Here is a 26,877-nt window from a genome sequence, read left to right on the forward strand (position 1 = left end):
TCCTGATATCCAGGTCCTGGGATCCAGCCCTGCACAGGGTTCCTGCTCATCAGGGAGCCTGCTCCTCCTTCTCCCTCTGCCCCTCCCCCTGCTCCTGCTGTCCCTCTCTCTCAAATGAATAAATAAAAATCTTTTTTAAAAAAAAGGTTCTTCCCTTATATGTCTTTTCATACTGAAAAGATATTCATTACATAGCCCCTTTGCATATTTTTAGAAATAAAATTTATCTCACCATGAATTCAAATTGTACAGTATGAACACAAAAATTGGGGGGGGGGTTGTGTTCTGAGGAAATATATCTGTAGTGAGAATAGATGAGGTAAGCCATGAGAAAATCTGAAGGAGAGGTAGGTAACTGATGGAACTTTTGATGGAAGAATGAAGCACACTGATGACTTCAGGGAAAACAGAGAATCTGCCTGCCTTCCTTGTATCAAGCAAACTCCTTTGCACAAGCCTGAACAAGATCTGCTAGGGAATGAAGGGGATTTACAGGAGTGGTGCTTTCCAAAAAATACTGCTGTTTAGCCAGAAAGCTTATGATAGCCAACCATAAAGGGTTCTCTAGAAAAATATGTCAAAATTATGTTCTTGTCTACTGGTAAGAGAATATAATCTTTTCACTATATAACAACTGTGAGCTCTGCTGCCGGCAGTAGAGAGAACATTCAGATCTTCTATGCTTGAGTTTTCCCTTCCAACAATTCCTGGAATACTAGTAACAGAGATTCTCCAGCAGAACCCTGATTCTTTCAGCAATTATGTCTTCCCCTGGAATTAATAATATCACAGTCTACCCGTACCCCAAATATTTCTGTAACTTCATAAGAAGATAATCCTCTGAAAGGAAAAGAGAACACCTGTAAACCTTCTTCTTTTCTTTTCTCTTCTCCCACCCAAGCATCTATACCACTGCCAAATACAAAACACGTGGCTCAACAGATTACAGTTGGGAATGAATAAATTCTGCATGATTTTTTTTTTCTTACAGTGGAGCTACACCACTGTAACATATCCAGTTTATATAAGACAATGTAAACAGCTTTAGCGGCCTTTTCTTTAGCCCCACCCACAGCTGTCAGCAGGCTTTTGAATGTATATGAATTTAAATTATACAGGATAACAAGAACAAAGGCTATCCGCTAAGCCTCACTTTGGAATTGTTTCATTTCTATGAAACTTTGTGGGTCTCTCCAATCTCTCATTAAGAAATAATCAACCCCTCCTTCATGCTCTGATTTCTCCCAGGTACTAGGACATTTGTTGTTACATCTATGACATTTATTGCTTTTAGGTAACATAGGTCTGTATGCTTAAGAAAGCCTAATATAGCTAGTGTCCAAAATCTGTAAAGAACTTAGCAAACTCAACACCCAAAGAACAAATAATCCAATCAAGAAATGGGCAGAAGACATGAAGAGACATTTCTGCAAAGAAGATATCCCGATGGCCAACAGACACATGAAAAAGTGCTCCACCTCACTCAGCATCAGGGAAATACAAATCAAAACCACAATGAGATATCACCTCACACCAGTCAGAATGGCTAAAATTAACAAGTCAGGAAATGACAGATGCTGGAGGATGCGGAGAAAGGGGAACCCTCCTACACTGCTGGTGGGAATGCAAGCTGGTGCAACCACTCTGGAAAGCAGTATGGAGGTTCCTCAAAGTGTTGAAAATAGAACTACCCTATGACCCAGCAATTGCACTACTGGGTATTTACCCTAAAGATACAAACGTAGTGATCCGAAGGGGCACGTGCACGTGAATGTTTAGCAGCAATGTCCACAATAGCCAAACTATGGAAAGAACCTAGATGTCCATCAATAGATGAATGGATAAAGAAGATGTGGTATATATACACAATAGAATACTATGCAGTCATCAAAAGAAATGAAATCTTGCCATTTGCGACAATGTGGATGGAACTAAAGGGTATCATGCTTAGCAAAATAAGTCACTCGGAGAAAGACAACTATCATATGATCTCCCTGATATGATGAAGTGGAGATGCAACATGGGGGGTTAAGGGGGTAGGAGAAGAATAAATGAAACAAGATGGGATTGGGAGAAAGACAAACCATAAGTGACTCTTAATCTCACAAAACAAACTGAGGGCTGCTGGGGGAGGGGGGTTGAAAAAGGGAGGTGGGGTTATGGACATTTGGGAGGGTATGTGCTATGGTGAGTGCTGTGAAGTGTGTAAACCTGGCGATTCACAGACCTGCACCCCTGGGGATTAAAATATATGTTCATAAAAATTTAAAAACTAAAAAAAAAAAAGGCCTAATATATTGTAAGGTGCTCAGTAAAGTCCATTTAAATTAATAAAAGTTATAAACAAATGTGTGCTTCTTTGCATAATTTCCATACAGGCTAAAAATTCTGAGTGTTTTATCTCCTCTCTAAAAACATAGTAGGTGCATACCTGTCCTCTTTATTGACTTGAGAATAATATGATCTCTGTCTGATTGCAGAATAGAAGGAGAAAGCTTCATTCAGATAGCTGGTCTCAGATGTGCGTAGGCTATGAGGAAAAAAAAAATCCTTAAATTTGACAGTGTCTCAAAATCTTGATGACGAATACTTGTTTTATTCTTCTTCTATTCCTCTACAGGAGGGGACGGGAAGGACTATCCTAAATTTGCAATCAGCAACGCAATAATCTTAATACCCTTACAATGGGTAAAAATAACGATAAGGTTAAAAAAAAAAAATACCTCCCCACTGCTCCCAAGCCTTTTTTGATGGCAATCCAAAGTACACATTATTCTCATTCTTTAAAAGGATTCTTTAAACAGCATTCCACCCAGTTACATCTTTCCACCAGACCTTTCACAGCCTTCCCCAAATCCATACAGAGTCACTTGTCCTTTGGCTCATTTCTTCAGTTTCTCATAGGACTCAGAAATGGACTAATCCGTATTAATCTTCAGAGGATGCTGATGAATCAGGTTCTCTGTTTAACATTTCTAGTTTTACAAGAGACTTCTTAAGAAAATATTCTACCTGAAAGAGTGATTTTAATGGGGGAACGTTGGATGGCATGCCAAGAGACAGGAAGAGGAAGAAATTCCATATGGTCCAAGCTTTTTATGGTATACCCGATACTCAACGAGATTTAGATTCCGAAAAGGAATTATCTTCTTTCCTTGACTCATCATTAAGGATCTCATCTCATCAGTGAGATTTATCTGCTTCATGTAGCCTTTTAGATATATCCTACAAATATGAGTTTTAAAGTATTCCCCCAAAACCACTCATTCAAACATATAGTTATGATATGATCAAGATTTAAGTGAAGCCATTAAGAATTATAAATTCATTTCATATTTACGATTTATCTAAAACCAAGATCACGAGCATTTAAGTTATAAATGAGTCTGCCCAAATGAACTGTTAGGAAGGCAAGCCTTTGAAGCAAATAATGTTACTTAAATTATGGAAGATCATTTCATAATACTGTTTTGATCACTACGATCTGGGGTTCATTTGTAATGCCTTAGTTTTCCCTCCTGCCAAGTAAGTATATTATGCATACTTCTGCATGCTGTGTTTAAATCAGGACAATGCTTTATTTTTTCCATATGTAATTCACTTACTAATAATGGTAGTATAGCTGCCCAATCTTAGAAGCAATTTCCCCTATTTGCCACCGCTTCAAGCCATACCGGTTATCCAAGACTTGTCTGTTTTACATAGGAGATAAGAAAATAGAAATAAGAGACTATAAATTCCAAAAATAACCAAATCTGTAAATTTAATAGGATAAAATACCACCCAATTCAGCATGAAATTCTGAATTCATAAATTCAAATTCATGACTTTTTCATGAGATTTCAACATCATTCAACTAAATTCAAAAAGCATGTATTAAATGTCTACCTAAAGTATGCTGAAATATGAAGAGAAACTTCTTTGAGCTATGCTCACGAAAATTAAAAGCAACAACCTCCCCCCAATACAGCTTTGACCAAATAAACAACACCTATTTTAGAATGAAACCATGCATCAAGCCTACCTATGTTGATCTGAACCATTTCAGATATAACACTCTTTAAAGGTCAGATGAGAACATTACATTTTAAAAACTTACATAAATAGGAAAAAAATCTATTTTCCTTTGTGTCATGAAGATGAACTATATTAAAATGCACCAAGAGATAAAGCGTACTGAGGTAGTAAAGGTCAAAACTGGAACTAACATAAACTGGCCCTTCACTCTCCTGTAACTGTAAAATTCCTTTACCGATGCTGCTGCTGGAACTTCCAGAGTTTGGTGTAAACATCGAAAGTTCTTCCAAAATAGGACTGCCACTGCTTCTGCCCATATTGTGGCAAATCTCTGTAATGACAAACAAACACGTATTACTTTTAAAACTCCTAAGCTATTTGGAAATTAAGACTTGTGATGGTATAAACTAGAGAGATTTAAAGCATCTGCATTCAGGCTTTCATTCTTTCTTTCTTTCTTTCTTTCTTTTAAGATTTTATTTATTTGACAGAGAGAGACACAGCGAGAGAGGGAACATAAGCAGTGGGGAAGGAAGAGGGAGAAGCAGGCTCCCCGCCAAGCAGGAAGCCTGATGTGGGGCTTGATCCCACGACCTGTGGATCATGACCTGAGCCGAAGGCATCTGCCTTCAACTGAGCCACCCAGGCGCCCCTCAGGCTTTCTTTTTTAAAAAGCTGTAATTTTTGGAGCAGAAATTGTTCTGTAAGAGTCCAGGACTTGTTCTTTCCTACTCTACTCCCCACCTCTGTTCATTCTTTTTTTTTTTTTTTTTTTTAAAGATTTTATTTATTTATTTGACAGAGATCACAAGTAGGCAGAGAGAGAGGAGGAAGCAGGCTCCCCGCCGAGCAGAGAGCCGATGTGGGGCTCGATCCCAGGACCCTGGGATCATGACCTGAGCCCAAGGCAGAGGCTTTAACCCACTGAGCCACCCAGGCGCTCCACCTCTGTTCATTCTTAGTCTCTTTTGTAGACACTGTCCCATGAGGTTTCTAGCATTCTTTTTCTTCTCCTGGGGTGATCTTATTCGTAGTCACTTACGCACTGATAGCTTCCAAATGTTATCTTCATATTAGAATTTCATTATCTTCACATAAGAACTCAGCACTCTGAAAAACAGTGCTGCTTTAGGGAACGCATCTAGCAGTGGATGTGCAAGTGGTATTACTGGTCTTGATTATTCTATCGTCTCTCTGTAGGTGAACTATACATCCCTGCCCTTAGGTCTGGCGACTCAAACCACACGCCTTAGAGACAGATTCTTCCCTGTCGTATGAACACTGGGCCTGGCCTTAAAACTTGCTCTGGCCAATGAAATATAATTGCAAGTTTCCCACACCATGTCCTAGAAGATGACAAGAGAGAGACTACGCAGTTCAGCACTTTCACTTCCCTCCAATCTAAGACCAAGATAGGGCCGCTCCTTAGCCTGGAACACAGAGTCAGACCCATTTCGTGGAGCTTTAGAACTGCAGACAACTTACAGCTAGCACGGGAGCTAGAAATAATCTCTATTGTAGTGAGGCACTAAAATGTTGGAGCTGTTACAGCAGCCTCATTGAGGAAAAGCCAGTACAGAAATGGATACCAGGAAGAGGCTATTGCCATAACAAATACATAACATATGTAACACTGGCATTGGAACTGAGCAACACAACACTGTCACTGAAGGCTGGAAAAATGATGACGCATACAATACAGAGGCAAAACAGCATCTGCCTGCAATGACTTGGAGAGCAGTTAAAGTGACTGGTGAACATATGGATTTATACAAAGAAGCTGGGAAAAGTATGCTACTAGCCCCGGATGCTGTTAGGGGCACTTCACAAACACGAGAAAGAGATGAACTCAGAAAAGAACTAGCTGCAAGCTGGGCTGAAAAGGAAAAGTGATGACCCACCAGTTCCAGAACTTTCAGGACGGCAAGAACAGTTTCTCATGCGTTTGGGTGAAAGATACGAGGGGGAAAGATGGCTACAAACACCACTAACCACGGAGTCTCAGCCTCAGGGCAAAACCTTCCTTAGAGCCTATGAATAAATCTATGAATGTGGCCCCAAGGGTATTTTTTCACTGGAACAAGCTGGATCAGGGAGAAGGAAATAAGGATCCAATTGTTTTGCAGAAGCCTCAGAAGCTCAAGGTGTCTGTAAAAACCTCTAGAAGAGAAAAAGAGGCAAGTTTCAAAAAACTAGGGCTATGGCTGTTGGTTTGTGAAAGCTACGTGAATCCAATAAAGAGTCAACCAAATCTTGGGAGGGTCGTACTGCCCAACACTGGTTGTTTTACAAACGAACAATAACCACCCACTGATTCCAGTGAGGTACTCTTCTTATCCGAGTCTATGACTGGTCTTCTCCTGTTTACTGATTGGGCTTTTGGGTTTTTTTCTTTTTTTTTTAAAGAACACTTTTTTTTTTTTTTTTAAAGATTTTATTTATTTATTTGAGAAAGAGACCATGAGAGAGAGCATGAGAGAGGAGAAGGTCAGAGGGAGAAGCAGACTCCCCATGGAGCTGGGAGCCCGATGTGGGACTCGATCCCGAAACTCCGGGATCATGACCTGAGCCGAAGGCAGTTGTCCAACCAACTGAGCCACCCAGGCGTCCCGGGGTTTTTATGAATAGTTACCAAAAGGTATGAATTCAATCTCTATGGAAAGTTCTTTTTCTGTCTTTTTAAAGAAATTCATCCATACAATAATATAGCATTTTAAAAGATTTAAAGTTTCACCTTCCAAATTCAACTGTTTAATATAATCAATATTTCAGATATATATTAACAAATTCTAACTGAATTAATTTTTTTTTAAAGATTTTATTCATTTATTTATTTGTCAGAGAGAGGGAGCGAGCGAGAGCAAGCACAGGCAGACAGAGTGGCAGGCAGAGTCAGAGGGAGAAGCAGGCTCCCTGCGGAGCACGGAGCCTGATGTGGGACTCGATCCCAGGACGCTGGGATCATGACCTGAGCTGAAGGCAGCTGCTTAACCAACTGAGCCACCCAGGCATCCCCTAAATGAATTAATTTTTTAAAAAGATCTTATTTACTTGACAGAGAGAGAGAGAGAAATCACCAGTAGGCAGAGAAGCAGGCTGAGAGCACAGGGAAGCAGGCTCCCTGCTGAGCAGAAAGCCCGATGCGGGACTCGATCTCAGGACCCTATCTCAGGACCCTGAGATCATGACCTGAGCCGAAGGCAAATGCCCAACACGACTGAGCCCCCCAGGCGCCCCTCTGAATTCTTTTTTTTTTTTTTTATCCAATGACAGGAACAACTCGTTAAGCATCTGACTCTTGGTTTCTGCTCAGGTCATGATCTCAGAGTCTTTTTTTTTTTTTTTTTAAAGATTTTATTTATTTATTTGACAGAGAGAAATCACAAGCAGGCAGAGAGGCAAACAGAGAGAGAGAGAGGAGGAAGCAGGCTTCCCGCTGAGCAGAGAGCCCGATGCGGGACTCGATCCCAGGACCCTGAGTCTGAGGCAGCGGCTTAACCCACTGAGCCACCCAGGCGCCCTCAGAGTCTTTTTTTAATTTTAATTTAATTTAATTTAATTAATTTATTTATTTATTTTTAAAGATTTTATTTATTTATTTGACAGAGAGAGATCACAAGCAGGCAGAGAGGCAGGCAGAGAGAGAGAGAGGAGGAAGCAGGCTCCCTGCTGAGCAGAGAGCCCGATGCGGGACTCGATCCCAGGACCCTGGGATCATGACCTGAGCCGAAGGCAGCGGCTTAACCCACTGAGCCACCCAGGCGCCCTCAGAGTCTTTTTTTAAAAAAGATTTTATTTTATTTATCTGACAGACAGAGATCACAAGTAGGCAGAGAGATAGACAGAGAGAGAGGAATAAGCAGGCTCCTAGCTGAGCAGAGAGCCTGATGCGGGGCTCAATCCCAGGACCCTGGGATCATGACCTGAGCTGAAGACAGAGGCTTTAACCCACTGAGCCACTCAGGCGCCCCATGATCTCAGGGTCTTAAGACAGAGCCCCGCATCAGGCTCCATGCTCAACACAGAGTCTGCTTGAGATTCTTTATCTCCCCCTATCGCTCTGCCGCTCCCCAGTTTGTGCTCTCTCTCCCTCGCACTCTCTCTAATAAATAAATCTTTAAAAAAATTTTTAAAAATCTGAATAATTTGAATAATTTGACAGGACTAGAATTGCAGTCATCAATTTTCCCTTATGCTTGCTTGGGTCTCAGCTCTTTGTTCTATTCTACTGGTTTTTCTAGTTCCTCATTAACATTCTGTTAATTACTACAGCTTTACTAAAAAGTGTGGCATCAGGACACCTGGCTGGCTCAGTGGGTTAAGTGTCTGCCTTTGGCTCAGGTCGTGATCCCAAGATCCTGGAATCGAGTCCCACAGCAGGCTCCTTGCTCAGCAGGGAGCCTGCTTCTCCCTCTGCCTGATGCTCCCCCTGCCTGTGCAAGATCTCTCTCTCTCTGAGAAACAAATAAATAAAACCTTAAAAAAAAAGTGTGACGTTTCCTCTTTTTTTTAAAGGAATACCTTGGTTATTCTTGGTTCCTTATACTTGCATATGAACATTAAAATCAGCTTATCAAGTTCTACCAAAAAAAATCCTAATGGGTTCTAATGAGACTTGAAAGAATCTAGACATCCAGTTGGAGAACTGACATTTTAAAAATAATTTTTAGTGTCAATAGTACCTCTTTCCATTTATGTTGAAAATATGCACTAAATAAATTTTATAATGTTTTGCATGAAGATCTAATATTATTGGTTCACATTATTACAATGTCTCATATTTTTATTGCTTTTGTGAAAGGTATCTTTATTTTTTTAAGTTATGTCTTTTCTTTTCTTTTCTTTTTTTTTTGAAGAGCCCATTTATTTATTTGACAGACAGAGATCACAAGTAGGCAGAGAGGCAGGCGGTGTGGGGGGAGCATGCCCCCAGCTAAGCGGAGAGCCCGATGCGGGGCTCGATCCCAGGACCCTGGGACCATGACCTGAGCCAAAGGCAGAGGCTTAACCCATTGAGCCACCCAGTGCCCCTTTTTTAAGTTATGTCTTAAAGTTTCTGCTGGAAGTTTTCAGACATACACAAAAGTAGAAAACAGTACAATGAATCCCAATATACCTGAGCATTTCTATTTGGGGTTGCCAGACAAAGTGGCTGTGTTTGGGGACTCTATTCTTTTTCATTAATCTACCTGTCTATGCTAATACAACTTCAGTTAAATCAATAACCCTCTGATCACCAGTAGCATTATTTTCAACTAAGCAAAGAAGTGAAGGCTGTACTTCAGAATGACCCTTATAACCCAAATGGCAACTAAAATACCTAAAATAGAGAAAATACTTACGTGTTTCATGGTAAAATGAGATACTTCTTTTTTTTTTTTTTTTAGAGAGAGAAGAATGTGCATACTCGTGAGAAAGGGGGTGTGTTTCAGGGGGAAAGGCAGAGAGAGAGAATCTTAAGAAGGCTTCACACCTAGCATGGAACTCAATGCAGGGCTCAATCTCACAACCCTGAGATCATGACCTGAGCTGAAATCAAAAGTTGGATGCTTAACCCACTGAACCACCAAAGCACCCCCAAAAGAGAGACTTCTATTTTTTTTTTTAAGATTTATTTATTTATTTGACAGAGAGAGTGAGAGAGCACAAGCAGGGGGAACAGTAGAGGGAGAGGGCGAAGCAGACTCCCTGCTGGACAGGGAGCCCCACACGGGGCTTGATCCCAATACCCTAGGATCATGACCTTAGCAGACACTTAACTATCTGAGCCACCCAGGCGCCCCCAAACGAGAGACTTCAAATTCTCTCATTTAACCTAAGTTTAACCTTCAAGTATAAAAGCAATCCTTTGTTTATCTCACTAAGTAAGCTGAATATTCTTGGTAAACTATACTAATCTAATGAAATTTGAGGTAGTATTTGTTGTTCAGTTGTTGGGGGCTGAGAGCGGAGGGATATATATATACATACATACACAGTATTTGTGTATACAGGCACAGTACTTGTTTTGTCATGTAAACTTCTCTCGCTTACTATATTGTTAACATTTTTCAAGTTTAATATAATCATATGCAGCACAGTGTATAGTACAAATACATATTTGAGATTAGAAGAAAGAGACTCTCCCCCCCCACACAAAAGGCTGCTATATATTTTGTCATTTACTTAACAAAGGATACCTAATTCCATGGAAATAAGAAGGCTACAGAGCAGACACAAATACAGCTTATGTTTCTATAGCTTTTCTCCTGCCCTAGTAGGGGATCTTGCTATTGGTGACACCTTGCCTTGCAGTTAGGCAAGGTGTCTTTTGAAGATTTTATTTATTTATTTGAGAGAGAGAGAGAGAGCATGAGAGGAGAGAGGTCAGCGGGAGAAGCAGACTCCCTGCTGAGTGAGGAGCCTGATGTAGGACTTGATCCCAGGACTCCAGGATCATGACCTGAGCCAAAGGCAGTTGCTTAACCAACTGAGCCACCCAGGCGCCCCCGCAAGGTGTCTTTTGAAGTCATGAGATAGAAGTAGAAAACCTGGTTATTGCGTATAATTCTATCAAGTGATAAGTATCACGAAGGCCAGAGAAAGTGATGTGTAACATGATCTCCACAACCAAGGAGCTTAAATTCAGTTAGATAGAAGAGACGAACACATATACAGAAAAAGAGGAAAAACAGCACCCAAGTATTAAATTATATAGGACTGAGTGTAGAAAAGAGTATAGAAAAGAGATACACTGGAGGACTTGAGTAGTCAGGGAAAGCTGCTTGAAGAAAGAGAGCTGGATAGGTAAAAGAGAAAGAAGTGACCATCGGACAGAGAGAGAGAAGATAATATGCAAGAGAAACAAAGGCCCAAGTGCGGACAGCTATTGGTGGAAGGCCTCCCTTAGACATCTGGCAGTTACCTGACCGGCAGCTAGGGTGCTGGGTCATGTGTTTCTCATCCAACAGGCTAACTCAGCTGAGGATCCCAAAAGCAGCAAAACAGAGGGCAGTTCTAATATGCATCATTCTTTTTGATTCTTTGCATCATGTCTGAGCTGTTCCATTGGCCAAAGCAATCCCCTTGGCTGAGCACAGACTATGGGAGGGAATGGCTCGTGGGCATGGACACAGGGAAGAGAAGGATTTTTTATAAGCAATCTATCACAGAAATATTGTAATTTTTTCTTGCTTTTTTCAATTCTGAAATTAATATAAGCCAATTGGAAAATAAAATGCTACACATTGTAAAAAATACCCTATTGCTTCCCCCCCTCAACTCTAGCCCCCCCCAAATAATCACCATTAAGAATGCATTTTCTAGGGGCACCTGGGTGGCTCAGTGGGTTAAAGCCTCTGCCTTCGGGTCAGGTTATGATCTCAGGGTCCTGGGATCGAGCCTGCATTGGGCTCTCTGCTCAGTAGGGAGCCTGCTTCTCTGCCTGCCTCTCTGCCTACCTGTGATCTCTGTCAAATAAATAAATAAAATCTTTAAAAAAATGCATTTTTGATGTACATTTAAGTAAATATATAATGTAAATATATAATGTTCTACAATATACCTTTTATTTGTATGTTTATTTTTACATGTTCTTTAAATTTAAAAATATATCAGCATTTTTTTAAAAGATTTTATTTATTTATTTGACAGAGAGAGAGATCACAAATAGGCAGAGAGACAGACAGAGAGAGAGATGAGGAGAAGCAGGCTCCCTGCTGAGCAGAGAGCCCTATGTGGGACTCGATCCCAGGCCCCTGGGATCATGACCTGAGCCGAAGGTAGAGGCTTAACCCACTGAGCCACCCAGGCCCCCCTCAGCATTTTTTAAATGCATACAATTATCTCATTATTCACTGCATATAATGTAGCACACAATAAACAATTTATTTAACCAATTCCTTCCCAACGGACATTTTTTTTTAAAGATTTTATTTATTTATTTGACAGGCAGAGATCACAAGGAGGCAGAGAGGCAGGCAGAGAGAGAGAGAGAGGGAAGCAGGCTTCCTGCTGAGCAGAGAGCTCGATGCGGAACTCGATCCCAGGACCCTGAGATCATGACCTGAGCCGAAGGCAGCGGCTTAACCCACTGAGCCACCCAGGTGCCCCCCAACGGACATTTTTATTGCTTCCAGTTATTCCCTGTTACAAAAATGTTGCAATAAACATCTTCATACTATTCTTGAATATTTACACAATATGAGTAAAAGGTAAATTTCTGTAAGTGGAGTTAATAAGTGAAAGAAGATAAGCATTTCTCTACTGGATGTTAAGACAACGAATAAAAAAAGCAAAAGGACTATGTGAAATTTTCAGGTGCCCATAACAAGAATGAGTTAGTAACTACATTTTTAAATTTGTTTCCTTATCCTTATGATAAGGAGAAATTCATTCCAGATTACAGAAGTAAGTTAACTATAGATACCAGTTTCCACATTTGTTGTTAAGTTTTCATCTTTTGTTTTTTCAATGTCTCCATGTACCTCTAGTGAGAAAGTGCTAATCAGACATTTTAAAATTGAAGGTGCTGCCAGAATCGTTAAGACTCTTATCATGTGGCTGCTGCTAGGAAGACTGTATATTACGTCACAGTGTGCAGCGGCAACATTACCTCCACAAGAAATGACAACAACTGGGGGCTTCTTTACAGATATTGTACAGACTCTGTAGGCAAACTTTCAAGGAAGCATGTGCCTGCTTAAGTTACTCTGAGTTTCCCAAACTGACAGATTTAATAAACCTCAGTAATACACATTGTTAACTGAGAAAACAACTAGAATTGGTGTTTTATTTCATGATGACATATATAGTTTCAGGTGTTCAGCGTAAAAAGCTTTAAGGAAGGGAATTCTGCTCCTGGGCTAGACACGAGAAGGCGATCTGAAAGGCTAGAACAAGGCTCCTGACAATAATTACTAAGTATCCAAATATTTTCTGATTTATAGCTCTGAACAAAGTTGGCTAAATTCTATACTATTTCCCACAAAAGAATTTAGAATATGTGCCACTACAGTCTAAAAATTTAGCTCTAAAGACAGGAATTTCTTTTTCAATACAGAGTTAAGTTTTTTTTAACTTAGGGTAAGTCCTATGATCACCCTTTCTCTAATGAGACACATCACAGAAGCTAATAAACAAACTGTTATAATTCGATTAGAGTCTAAAACTAACTAAAGTATTTTATAAAGAGTTTTAGACAAATTCCTCTACTATTCAGAGCCTGACTATGGTGTGAAACTCTGAATATATCATTTGGTCATTATTACTGACATTAGAGATGGGAAATTAATGGTCCATAGAATTAAATTAAATGGGGCCCTGTGAATTATCCTGTAAGCGAAACGACCTGATATTTCACTTTTTGCAAAGGCAACTATGTTATAAATCGGCTGCTCATACTCTTCTTCCAAAGCTTTAGAGGAAATTGAAAGTATGACATCTATCTCACTCTTTTTTTAAATCCTAAACTCCATCAACAAAACTTAGGAGACTACAGGAAGGCAGAAGTGCAGTGCGAATGATTAAACTTGGTTCCCCGAGCTGTTTCCAGAGTATGCTGAGATGCCAAAATTTAGGAATGTCTTCTGGGTTTCTATAAATCAAATGCCTTAACTAAACTGAATTAGCTGGGATCGCTGATGCCCACCCACACCTGACATCCCGGTTCAACAGCCACCCTTCCATCCTCTGCATGCCAGTCCTTCCTGGGGCGTGCGGCTGTTCACCACTTCTACCATCTTGTAATTCTCTCTTCTTTCTCTTCTCTTCTACTGGCTTCTCTTTCCTAAGCCTGTCCTTAAATGCTTGGCTTCTCCAGGGCATGCGTATGTACACACACACACACACACACACACACACACACACACACACACACAGACACACACACACACACACACACACACGGTGGGGATCAAGGAGCTTAAAGTGAGTTGCTTGAGAACTCATGACCAGTAAATTGTTTAGCTGTGATTCAGATCCAAACCTCCTAACCCCTAATATAACGTTCTCTTCTTTCTACCATAAGGGAAAACCACCTAGATTTTGATTCCACACTAGTAAATTTCTTCTCTGTGAGCTCATTCTGCTCCCCAGGTCATGGGATGCAAGTGACCTCCAACAAAGCTGTGGTCAAGGGCCTGATTCAACTTCTCTGAACAAGGTTTGCAGTCAAGGAGCACAGCGTCCCTTCACATAGTCTGGTGTACACAGAGAGGCCTGTACTACAGGGACACCATTGTTCTGATCCATGCCTCTGTGTCTATCTGTATACCGGACAAAACTGTGTTTGGGACTTGCCAAGTCAATTGAGCAATTCCTTGTTTTAACACTAACACTTTTTCTTTTTCTTTTTTTTGCCAACTGGTATATCTGGTTTTCAAATATAGGTCTAGGAACGGATCTGTGACTTTGAAGGTGCCAGGGGTACCAACAGGTGTAGGCTGTTAACGCTGAGTGCTTCCTTTAGGGGAGGGTACCTTAATGATACCACAGTATCAAGCCTTTTGTTTACTGAGGAGGGAGCAAAGCTTTTTTTGAATGAGGGTTTGACACAAAGTGCCCAAGAGTGCTTGAATAGGCTGAAGGTGGACATCCTATCTATCTTGGTATCCTGTTCCTATCCCTAGCCCCATATCTAGAATGGTGTGGGCACACAGAAGGCACTTAGCAGGGGCACCTGGGTGGTTCAGCTGGTTAAACATCTGCCTTTGGCTCAGGTCATGATCCCAGGGTTCTAGGATTGAGACCCATGTTGGGCTCTCAGCTCAGTGGGGGGGGTCTGCTTCTCCCGTTGCCTCAGCCTGCCACTCCCCCTGCTTATGCTCTCTCTCTGCCAAATAAATAAATGAAATATTTTTTTTAAAAAGGAGGCATTTAGCAAATTGTTCCATTCCTAATAATGGTTTGCAAATTTGAACAATTTCGAATAATCACCCCCAGTTTGAATTCAGACATGCCAAGCCAAATAAAGCTATGGAATGGTATCTCTTCCTCCTATGAACCAGCTCCAGGGGAAGTATAAAAATTCTTACATTTAGAAATGGAACTATTCATAAATTTGTTTCTAATGGCATCCTGCTCATAGGAAAAAAAAGACTGTCAAGTTTTAGATGCCATGTCCCCTCCATGGTGTTGCTGCCTTGTCCCACCAAGCGTCCATGACTATTTTGTAGGTATAACAATACTCAAGCTCTACAGACATGAGTTCCTCTGCGAACCAAGGAGAGGAGTACAAGAAGCCAGGGAGTTAACTGTACCAGTCCTACCGTCAAGCATTCGCCTATATCACCTTGGGAGAAGAGGCTACCAGAGCTCCCCTGGTATTCTGGGATCTTAACTCCTATACGGAGGAACCACTTCTCTGAAGTAACAATTCCCAAATGAGAACCTATCCTATTAACATAAGCTATTGCTTAATACGCCAAAGCTTCAGCCTTCTCATTCATAAACCAAGAAAATAGATGCGAATGAGGGTGTCTGGAGGATTTCGTGAAATCCCTTGTTCTTAAAACATCTTCACTTTTTCTCTTTATGCTCCTCCTGGAAGACCTCAAAAAGTAAACACAAATACTTTCCCCCTTACCGAGCCTTGATCTCACCCACTAGCAACTAAATAAAAAGGTGAAGAAGCCCTATTTCTATTCCTAGCCAGGCAATTAAGGTATTCATAAACAGTAACGTTCCAGATCAGGTTATACTGAACTGTGACGGTCACAGAGAACTAATTAGAAATACACTCATCTCTTTTTATTTTTTAAAATCTTGGTATAGCATTTAAATCACTGATTTTCTGGATTCTGGGGAAAGGGCAGCAGCACAGTCTTTAATTTACTCAGATCCATTCCAAAAACAGACAGAACCACTAGGTAACAAAACCAAAAACCCACAGACAATATTTTCAGCAAAAATAAGTGTTATGTTACAGGCGAACTATGTCACCCACTAGTTCATATATTGAAGTCCTGGCCCCCAGTACCTCAGAATGTGCCTTTGGAGGCAGGGCCTTTAAAGAAGTATAGTAATTAAACTAAAACAAGGCCTTTTGGGGGGGCACTAATACAATCCTTATCAAGAGGAGATGGGGACACACAGAGAGACACGCACAGAAGGGTGGCCATATGAGAAAGAAAACAGCCATCTGCAAGCTGAAAAGAGAGGCCTGGGAAGGAACCAGCCCTGCAGCACCTTGCTCCTGGACTCTAAGCTCCAGAACTGTGCAACAATTTCTGCTGTTTAAGCCACCCCATCAGTGGAATTTCATTACGATAGTCCTAGCAAACTACACAGTGGGTAACAAAGTATCTCTCAAATTCCCAAACACAGGTGGGTCCAAGAGACCTGCAGGCCACTGGCGTCTGTACGGGAAGAGAAAGAAGAAACAAATGCGACGGTCTGATGGACCTGTGAAGAAGAGAGCCCCACCACCCCCCCAAATGCCCGTATGTATCGTATGTATTCACCAGAAAGCACAGCAGACCATCCCGAGAACGAAAGCTGAAAGTGGGAGGTATTTTGTCTGAGCCAATAGCCATATATGGGTACGAAGTCCTCGAAAAGTGGCCCATCTGAACTGAAATGTACGTAATTAAGAATATGTGTAAGTAAGAATATTCAGTGTACTTCAAAGACTAAGTGTGAGAAAAAAAGGAGATAAAAGATCTCAATAATTTTTCTATATTGATGACATGTAGAAATAAAGTATTTCAGATATACTAGATAAAACGAAATACATTACTAACCTTAATTTCACTTCTTTTTTATTTACATTTTTAAGATCCGGCTACTAGAACATTTAAAATCACCTTTGTGGCTCATATTAAATTCTTATCAGTCAATGCTTCTCTAGATCACGTGATCAAGATACCTGCTGTGCTCTGGGGGTCGTGGACCTCAAATGTGTGTGCAGTTCTTTTGAATGGTAAGCCACAGAAGACAAAAGCATTCGTCACGGGTTTGTACAGGTAGTTTAAGGATTATCTCTGAAATCACATATGCTTTACTATTACCAGAACTCGCCTCTAGGAAAATAGTGGTTTTTTTGAGGATAGAAGAGAAGGAAGAGGGAGCAGCAGAAACAGAGGGAAGAAAGGGGAAGGAGGCGGCGGGGTAGGAAGGGGCCAAGGGAGCGAACCCTTACTTTCCCAGTTACCCTTTCCTGTGTAGGGGATTTCTTCTTTAACTTAAATACTGGGAGCATATTTAATCAAAATAATCTCTGCAGTTATTTTTATTTAACACCATTACACTTCTCTTTGGTGTACTTCTCTGTCAATATATATATTTATATTTATGGCCTCCAATGCTTATTTTGGCCAAGTGTATCTGCTTCTCTGGAGTCCAATAATCAGTGATTCGGAGGCCTCTGTTGTCTCAAAGCCCCAAAAGTCATGGATCTCACTGGTAGACACAGCTGTGTATCTCTAACACATGTCTCAAGATGCTGCCTTATATAATCCCAGCAAGGACTCCATTCTGCTCTAGCAGTCTTAGTCACCATGGTAACTGGAACCCTGCAAGCACTTGGGCTTTTGATCATTTTCTTCTGACAGTATTCAAAGATATTTCCAACATTATTCTCACTTCATTACTACTGTAACTACATGCAAGAGCTATTAAAAGAAAAACACCATTCATTTCATCCATTTCTCACTGTCTTGGACTATGTTTTCTGACACAGTGAGTGGAAAGAACTTATTTATTATGCACATAATATAAGGAGATATTTTCAGTCAAGAAAAACACTTCATTAAGATATTCACATCTAGGAGAATCAAAAGGCTCTGACAAGTTAGATGAAAGACTTAATATAAGGTGGAAAGACACATCTTCTAGAGTAAAAAGGGAATTTATTATACCCAAGGAAGATATTACATAGAAACTCTGAAGCCTTTCACACACTGAAATGCACATTTTTGGTCTGCTCATAAGGAGTTTAAGTCCAAGTGAGGGGGGCACAAGGGGGCTGTTGAGTTGCTACGTGTTCTCTTTCTTCATCCAAGTATAAACAACACAGATGTGCCCTGTTTGTACAAAACACACTATACACACGATAATGTATGTACTTGTCTGAAAGTATATGACACTGCACTGTAAGTTTAATAACTACTTCATGAACTCAAGAAAAATAGTTGGGGCACCAGGGTCGCTCAGTTGGTTAAGTGTCTGAGTCTTGATTTCAGCTCAGGTCATGATCTCAGGGTCATCGGATCAAGTCCTAAGTTGGGCTCTGTGCTGCAAGTGAGGCCTGCTTGGGATTCTCTCACTCCCTCTACCCTTCCTCCTCCCCCTCCACAACGGCCCCTCAAAGGAAAAATGAGTGAAAACACAAAAGCAAGCTAGCCAGAAGATAAGCACTAATAGTGAAAGGAATGTCAGGAATGAAGGGCACCTGTTAAAGGCCACGCTACTCCAGCTGAGTCCCCACTGACCCCAAATCCCAGAGCTGGTCCAGACCACCCCAATATATTTTTATTCTCTATAAACATTATGATCCTGTTTTCTATTCAGACCAACACAACCAGAAGAAGGGAAAACACAAAAAAACCTTTCTTTTCATTTTTACCAAAGAAATCTCTATTTTAAAAGAAATACACAGGGGCACCTGGGTGGCTCAGTGGGTTAAAGCCTCTGCCTTCGGCTCAGGTCATGATCCCAGGGTCCTGGGATCGAGCCCTGCATCGGGCTCTCTGCTCAGCAGGGAGACTGCTTCCTCCTCTCTCTCTCTGCCTATCTCTCTGCCTACTTGTGATCTCTCTCTCTGTGAAATAAATAAAATCTTAAAAAAAAAAAGAAATGCACAAAAACTATATTAACTCTTGAAAGTAGAGAGGTGTTTAATTCATGTAACTCAAAGAACTTCTTTGGAGAGGGAACAGGAGAGCGGTGTGGATAAGAATGCCATATAACCCACAACCCACCACTCTAGGGAACTCTAACATGACCTACAGAACTTATAAACAGAGGGAGGTCTTCAACCAAGATCTAATACTGAATAAAGCACTTTCCTATATAGAAACAAGCACAAAAAATACACACCCTACATGTGCCAGACACTTTGAGAAAACCAGCCCCCAAATATATCTGGTCGTTGTTTAGGGACTGAACTGGGCACTAAGAGCAAAGAGTCCCCTCTAAGAGTTAGTATGGCAAATGGACATCGATGAAATATAAAATTTTTTATAAACTGAGATCATGAAGTTTTTACAATTTGCACTTTTTCATTTAACTATATATCATTTAACCATATACCATATAACTCTCATTTACATATCCACCAAAATATTTTTAATAGATCTATATTATTCCATATTTGGGTATGTATATAAAATAGATTTTCTTAAAAAATGAAAAGAAAATGGAAGACAGTCTGAGTACTAATCTCTCAGAGAACTATAGACCTGTGCCACCACTAGTCACATCCCTCTCAAACAGCAGCCCAAAAGCATTCAGATAATATGTACTCTTTACTCACCATTTTTATCCTAGAAATAATTAAGGCTGTTTAAAATAAAAAGAGCCCTGCATGCAAAACATTGAAAATAAATCCCTGATGACTTTGCTTACCCATTCTTCTTGGCCAAAATTTAGCATTATTAGTTGTTTTTTAAATTTTTTTATTTTTAAAGATTTTATTTATTTGACAGAGAGAGAGAGAGTGAGAGCAAGAACACAAGCAGGGGCAGTGGGAGAGGGAGAAGCAGGCTTCCCACTGAGCAGGGAGCCTGATGTGGCACTCGATTCCAGGACCCTGGGATCATGACCTGAGTCGAAGGCAGACGCTTAATAACTGAGCCACCCAGGAGTCCTAGCCTTATTAGTATTGTCAAATTTTATTTTATTATTTTATTTTTTTAAAGATTTTATTTATTTGACAGAGAGATCACAAGCAGGCAGAGAAGCAGACAGAGAGAGAGGAGGAAGCAGGCTCCCTGCTGAGCAGAGAGCCCGATGCGGGGCTCGATCCCAGGACCCTGAGATTATGACCTGAGCCGAAGGCAGTGGCTTAACCCACTGAGCCACCCAGGCACCCCAGTATTGTCAAATTTTAAAATAGCACTTAAAGAAACTACTATTCCACATCTGGGAGGTAATCAACGTATCAGTATAGAAAATACTGCTTTTAGGTAGCGATTTATGATAGCTGCAAGTTACAAATATACACTGACAAAATTCTCACTTAACAAATGAAGAAGGGAGATTTCAAACTGGTGGGACCTGTGTCTTTATGTACTGAATATTTTAGAGAACAAGAGTCAAAAGGATTAAATCTTGAACCTGATATAGTTTCAGGTGCTCAAGAACTAAACTGAAATAGGCATCACTGGCATATTATAATAAATTTCCCCAACAGTGAATAAACAGTCCTAAAGGTTAGAGATCACACAACATTCTCCATGTATTAGGGTTTCCTACCATTCCCACAGATAAATTTTACTCTGCAGTTACTTTAAAACTAAATAAAATTTTAAAAATCAAAATAAAATCAGTGTGATCAGGGACGCCTGGGTAGCTCAGTGGGTTCTTCAGCTAAGGTCATGATCTCAAGGTCCTGGGATCAAGCCCCTTATCGGGCTCTCTGCTCATTCGGGAGCCTGCTTCCCTCTCTCTCTCTGCCTGCCTCTCTGCCTACTTGTGATCTCTGTCTGTCAAATAAATAAATAAAATCCTTTAAAAAAAAGATCAGTGTGATCATTAAAATGGCACTTAAAAAAAAGACCAAAATGAGACCCATTTGAGCTGGTAAAATATATTTGCACAACTGAAACAACATTTCAAAAACAGAGTGAAATAAAACAATTTAATTCTAGTTAGTAGCTGTTTTTTTTTTTAAAGATTTATTTATTTATTTGAGAGAGAGCACATGTATGTGAGCAGGGGGAGGAGTGAGTAGGGGGGGCAGAATCTCAAGCAGACTCTTGTTGAGTGTGAAGCCTGATGCAGGGCTCAATGTCATGACCCCAGAATCATGACCTGAGCCAAAAGCAAGAGTTGGGACACTCAATCGAGCCATGCAGGCACTCCTAGTTAGCAGGGGTTTTGGATACAATATATGCTGTTCTCATGTGGCCTAAAGATAAAGATGTACTTAAAAATGATTTATAAACTATATGGTGCTATGTGGAATGTATGTGTTACTGTTACTGTTGTAGTAGTTACAGAATGATGCTAACCAGGCAGAGAGTCTCTAGCAGGAGATTACCTGAGCTTTATGATTCATTTATGACTCAGAATCAGATTAGGAAAATAATTCCTTTATAAGAAGGGAAATGCCAGGGCACCTGGATGGCTCAGTGGGTTGGACCTCTGCCTTCGGCTTGGGTCATGGTCCCAGGGTCCTCGGATCGAGCCCCAAGTCGGGCTCTCTGCTCATCAGGGAGCCTGTTTCTCCCTCTCTCTCTGTCTCCTCTCTGCCTACTTCTGCCTACTTGTGATTTTTATGTCAAATAAATAAATTAAAAAAAAAAAAAGAAGGAAAATGACATTGCTAAATCCAATATGCTTCTCAGACATATTGAGTGAAAACATACTCATACTCCTACTATACTCATTCTTACATTCAAATAAGAATATACAGAGAACTAGTAAACTTTGGGTCAAATATGTAATACCTAGTTTTTGAAAAGCAGTATAGCAAAAAAGTACTGATATGAAATTACAAGAAGAAATATGTCTTGTAAATAGTAAATGAATAAAAAAAGAAATAAAATGTGATATTTAGTGGACAAATTTCAGAGACATTTTCTGAAAGTGATGAAGAAAAGAACAGAGATGAAAATCGAGCGACTAGATTGTTGCAGAGGATTTGGGCTGAATATTCAATGTAAGCAATACAAGAATATAAACAAGAAGGGAGAACAAGGAACAAGAAAGAAAAATACGAAAGAAATGCAATATTCAACTGAAAAAAATGTTTTCTGATTTAAAAAAATGTCTAAGACCTCACAGCATATGTAAAAATTAACTAAAAATGGTTCACAGATCTAAATAGGAGAGCGAGCAGCGTAAAAGAAGAAAACAGGAATAAAACTTGATGACTTCAGGTTAGGCAATGATTTCTTAGACAAAGCACTAAAAGTACAACCAATGAACAAGAAGAATAACAAGTGGGACTTTACTAAAATAAAAGCTTCTCTGCTTCAAACGACACCATCAAGAAAGTGGAGAGACAGCCCACTGAATGGAAAAATACACATTTGCGAATCATTACAACTCAAGAAGGACTAATATCCAGAACAACTATAACTTAAGAGGATAAATAACCTGGGACACCTGGGTGGCTCAGTTGGTTAGGCAGCTGCCTTCGGCTCGGGTCATGGTCCCAGCGTCCTGGGATCGAGTCCCACATCGGGCTCCTTGCTCAGCAGGGAGCCTGCTTCTCCCTCTGCGTCTGCCTGCCATTCTGTCTGCCTGTGCTTGCTCTCTCCCCCTCTCTCACTCTCTGATAAATAAATAAAATCTTTAAAAAAAAAAAAAAGAGGATAAATAACCCAATTGGAAGAATGATCAAAGGATTAGAATAGACATTTGGCTGGGTGCCTGGGCGGATCTATCTGTTAAGTATTTGACTCTTGATTTTGGCTCAGGTCATGATCTCAGGGTTATGAGATCGAGCCCCACGTCAGGCTCCAGGCTGGGTGTAGGGGCTGTTTGAGATTCTTTCTATCTCTCCCTCTGGCCCTCCTTCCCCATAAGGGGAAAAAAAAGTAATCTCAACATCTACTGTGGGGCTCTAACTCATGACCTCGAGATCAAGTCACATGCTCTTCCAACTGAGCCAGCCAGGTGCCCCCTTAAGATTTTTTATTTTATTTTATTTTATTTTTTATTTTAAGTAGGCTCCACGCCTGACATAGAGCCCAAGGCAAGGCTTAAACTAAAAAAAAAAGACATTTGGTTAATACATACATGAAAAGATGCCCAACATCATTAGTCACTTGGGAAATACAACAAAACCACAATGAGATACCACCTCACAAGACCCACAAGAATGACTTTCATCCAAAGGACAGACAATAGGAGTGCCTGGCTGGCTAAGTCAGTGGAACATATGACTCTCAGTCTCATGGTTTTAAGTTCAAGCCCCACGATGGGTATAGAGATCAATTAAAAATAAAATCTTGGGGTGCCTGGGTGGCTCAGCGGTTGAGCCACTGCCTTCGGCTCAGGTCATGATCTCAGGGTCCTGGGATCGAGTCCCACATCGGGCTCTCTGCTCAGCAGGGAGCCTGCTTCCCTCTCACTCTCTCTTCCTGCCTCTCTGCCTACTTGTGATCCTGTCAAATAAATAAATAAAATCTTTAAAAAAGAAAAAATTCTTGAGGGCACCTGGGTGGCTCAGTGAGTTAAGCTTCTGCCTTCAGCTCAGGTCATGATCTCAGGGTTCTGGGATGGAGCCCCACATTGGGCTCTCTGCTCAGCGGAGAGCCTGCTTCCCCCTCTCTCTCTGCCTACTTGTGATCTCTGTCAAATAAATAAATAAAATCTTTAAAAATAATATAAAATAAAATAAAATCTTAGGGTGCCTGCATGGCTCAGTTGGTTAAGCATCCAACTCCGGATCTCAGCTCGTCTTGATCTCAGGGTCATGAGTTTAAGCCTTGCGTTGGGCTCTATGTCAGGCGTGGAGCCTACTTAAAATAAAAAATAAAATAAAATACAAAATCTTAAGGGGGCACGTGGCTGGCTCAGTTGGAAGAGCATGTGACTTGATCTCGAGGTCATGAGTTAGAGCCCCACAGTGGATGTTGAGATTACTTAAATTAAAAAAAAAAAAAAAAAAAAAATGGGGGCACCTGGGTGTCTCAGTGGGTTAAAGCCTCTGCTTTCAGCTCAGGTCATGATCCCAAGGTCCTGGGATCAAGCCCCAAGTAGGGCTCTCTGCTCAGCAGAGAGCTTGCTTCCCTTCCTCTCTCTCTGCCTACCTCTCTGCCTACTTGTGATCTCCGTCTGTCAAGTAAGTAAATAAAATCTTAAAAAAAAAAAAAGATGCAATTAATCTGACTGTTAGCAAAAGCGGATCTCAAAGATTCTTTTATAGCACAAAATAGGAAGCAGCAGAGTGTAGGAGTGAACACTGTCTTGGGAATCCTTCATTAACAAATGTTTATGAAGCATCTGCTGTGGGCCAGACCCTGGCTTACTTACTAGAGAAATTGTGACAGACAGGGTCTTGCTCTCAGAAACATTTAATTTTAGGTAGGAAGACATTATAAAGCAAATCAATAAGACTGCTCAAGATAGTGATGAGTTTATTAAAAAAAAAAAAATTAGGGGCACCTAAGTGACTCGTTGGTTAAGCATCTGCCTTCCACTCGGGTCACGACCCCAGAGTCCTGGGATTGAGCCCCAGGTTGGGCTCCCTGCTCAGTGGGGAGTCTGCTTCTCCCTCTCCCTCTATACAGCCCCCCTGCTCATGCTTTCTCTCTTGCTCTCTCTCTCTCAAAATACAATCTAAAAATAAATTAAATGAATATAGGGATAAAGTGATTGAAAGAGTAGGGTTTTTTTTAAAAAGATTTTATTTATTTATTTGACAGACAGAGATCACAAGTAGGCAGAGAGGCAGGCAGAGAGAGAGGGGGAAGCAGGCTCCCTGCTGAGCAGAGAGCCCAATGTGGGGCTCGATCCCAGGACCCTGAGATCATGACCTGAGCTGAAGGCAGAGGCTTAACCCAGTAAGCCACCCAGATGCCCCGGAAGTGTAGCTTTAGATAGTGGTCCGGGAGGATTCATTTGGTGATCCTGTAATTATCTTTATAACTGTAAATGTCTTCTTAAAAGATATATTAACGTCAACACCCCAGTGTGTAAAATCAGATGTACATCAGGAATGATGTGGAACAATGTACATAAAACCATTTAAAAAAATAATTATTCTCAACTTGAATAAAACAATAGAAATTCTCCTTTCTCCTATTGTTTTTTCATCCGAGAATGAAGTGTGTCACAGAAAAAAGTGTGATAACCTCTAATACATGTATTTATAGAATAGTCTAGGGGCGCCTGGGTGGCTCAGTGGGTTAAAGCCTCTGCCTTCGGCTCAGGTCATGATCCCAGGGTCCTGGGATCGAGCCCCACATCGGGATCTCTGCTTAGCAGGGAGCCTGCTTCCTCCTCTTTCTGTCTGCTTCTCTGCCTACTTGTGATCCCTGTCAAATAAATAAATAAAATCTTAAAAAAAAAAGAACAGTCTACCCATAACTTTCAGAAACTTACCACATACCAGCCATGGGAAAAAATACAGAACTAGAGAAAAGTTTAAGGCATCAAGAGTCCACTAACCTTAATCCATTGAACAGTTGCTTAGACTTATCCAGAAGGTAACAAAAATCTGTAACTGTTTTCCTCTCTCCCTGTGGGATATCATCTTCAGCACCTCCAGAGGACATGATTTCTTTAAGCGCAAACTCAGTCCTGTAAGAAAACATCCGTCCATTTATCCAGTAGGTGAAAATAAAAAGAGAAACATATCTTAGTTATATTATCTGAGCATTTTTTTCAAGATGCATATAGGATTCTTCTGATCACAGTCAAATCATCCAAATAACATAAGTACAAGATGGTGTGGGAAAACAGACAAGCTCATATTGATAGCAGGAATGAAAACTGGTACATCCATATTGGAAAGTAAATTTTTGTTAATATTTGTTCACCCAATAAGCATTAACTGGATGCCTATTATGTTCCAAGTCCTCCTCTATATGGTTAAGAAACAAAATGTTGATCCTTCCGATCTATTTATCTTTTGGATCCATTCTGTAAATCCATCCTAGAAAATGATCGACAAATGTAAAACACTTTATCTATAATTTTTATCTATAATTTTTAGTATCTAATATTTAAAAACTGGTAACAACCTAAAAGAACCAAAGAGGGCAATTATTAAGTGTTTCACAGGGCCCCTGGGTGGCTCATTCGGTTAAGTGTCCCAGCTCTTGGTTGCAGTTCAGGTCCTGGTCTCATGGCCGAGACAGAGCCCCATGTCAGCCTCTGTGCTCTGCATGCAGTCTGCCTGAGGTTCTCTCCCCCTCCTGCTTGTGTGCTCCCTCTCTCTCAAATAAGTGAAATATTTTTTTTAAAGTGCTTCACACAAGTTAGTGGACTCTTGATGGTGGCTCAGTGGGTTAAGCCTCTGCCTTCAATTCAGGTCATGATTTCAGGGTTCTGGGATCGAGCCCTGCATCAGGCTCTCTGCTCAGCAGAGAGCCTGCCTCCCCCTCTCTCTGCCTGCCTCTCCACCTACTTGTGATCTTTGTCTGTCAAATAAATAAAATCTTAAAAAAAAAAAAAAAAGTGCTTCACACAATGCTAACAACGGCACTGTATCCTGTCACTAACTTAAAATTATATTTAAGATAAGGTGAGAACATGCCAGTGTAACATACTCAGTGTAAAAAGGGTATAGAAACCACACACATACACACATACACATTAAAGATACATTTTGTTAAAACTAAGCTATCTTCATATGTAATCAATCCTGGTAATCAAGCCATTTGAGAAAACAGCAAGTTGCTGGACAGTATGGGTAGTATGAACCTATACTAAATAAAAATATTCATTTGTGTTTACATATGGACAGAAACACCCAAAACAACATCTGGCCCTAATGCAGGGTGAAAATACAGGCAGAACAGACAAGAGCCAGAGACCAGAGATGAGAGTCAGGGTGTGGTGTAGTTATTTTGGTAAATATTTTTCTCTCCAACATTTTCTTGAACAGGCAATTGTGGCTACAGGGCAGGAAGATTGTCAGGAAGCCTAAAAATGTCCAGGGGCTGCAGAGAACAAGTGGGTGCCGTGGAGCCGGGGGTGGGGGGGACTTGCATGCATGGTACTGCAGACTCTGCATGTGCACATGCTCCCTCTTCTCACCAATGC

The 26,877-nt window shown here is 40.7% G+C and overlaps 1 protein-coding gene across 9 annotated transcripts in view; it reads right to left on the bottom strand.

The window, feature by feature from the left end:
• Positions 1-26,877, bottom strand: part of SCAI (suppressor of cancer cell invasion) — a 143,147-nt gene that overhangs the window by 50,928 nt on the left and 65,342 nt on the right. For all 9 annotated transcript variants that reach the window (XR_014301975.1, XR_014301976.1, XM_082695536.1 and 6 more), the window contains 4 exons: positions 25,279-25,410; positions 4,253-4,348; positions 3,606-3,692; positions 2,432-2,530 (listed from right to left, as the gene is read on the bottom strand). Coding sequence is in view for 7 of the 9 variants with exons in the window: in XM_082695536.1 (XP_082551662.1) it covers positions 2,432-2,530; positions 3,606-3,692; positions 4,253-4,348; positions 25,279-25,410 (414 nt within the window). In the remaining 2 variants the exon portion in view is untranslated. The remainder of the gene's footprint in view (positions 1-2,431; positions 2,531-3,605; positions 3,693-4,252; positions 4,349-25,278; positions 25,411-26,877) is intronic.

The sequence above is a fragment of the Mustela nivalis genome (assembly GCF_964662115.1).
Source record: "Mustela nivalis genome assembly, chromosome: 13".
Classification (NCBI taxonomy): domain Eukaryota; kingdom Metazoa; phylum Chordata; class Mammalia; order Carnivora; family Mustelidae; genus Mustela; species Mustela nivalis.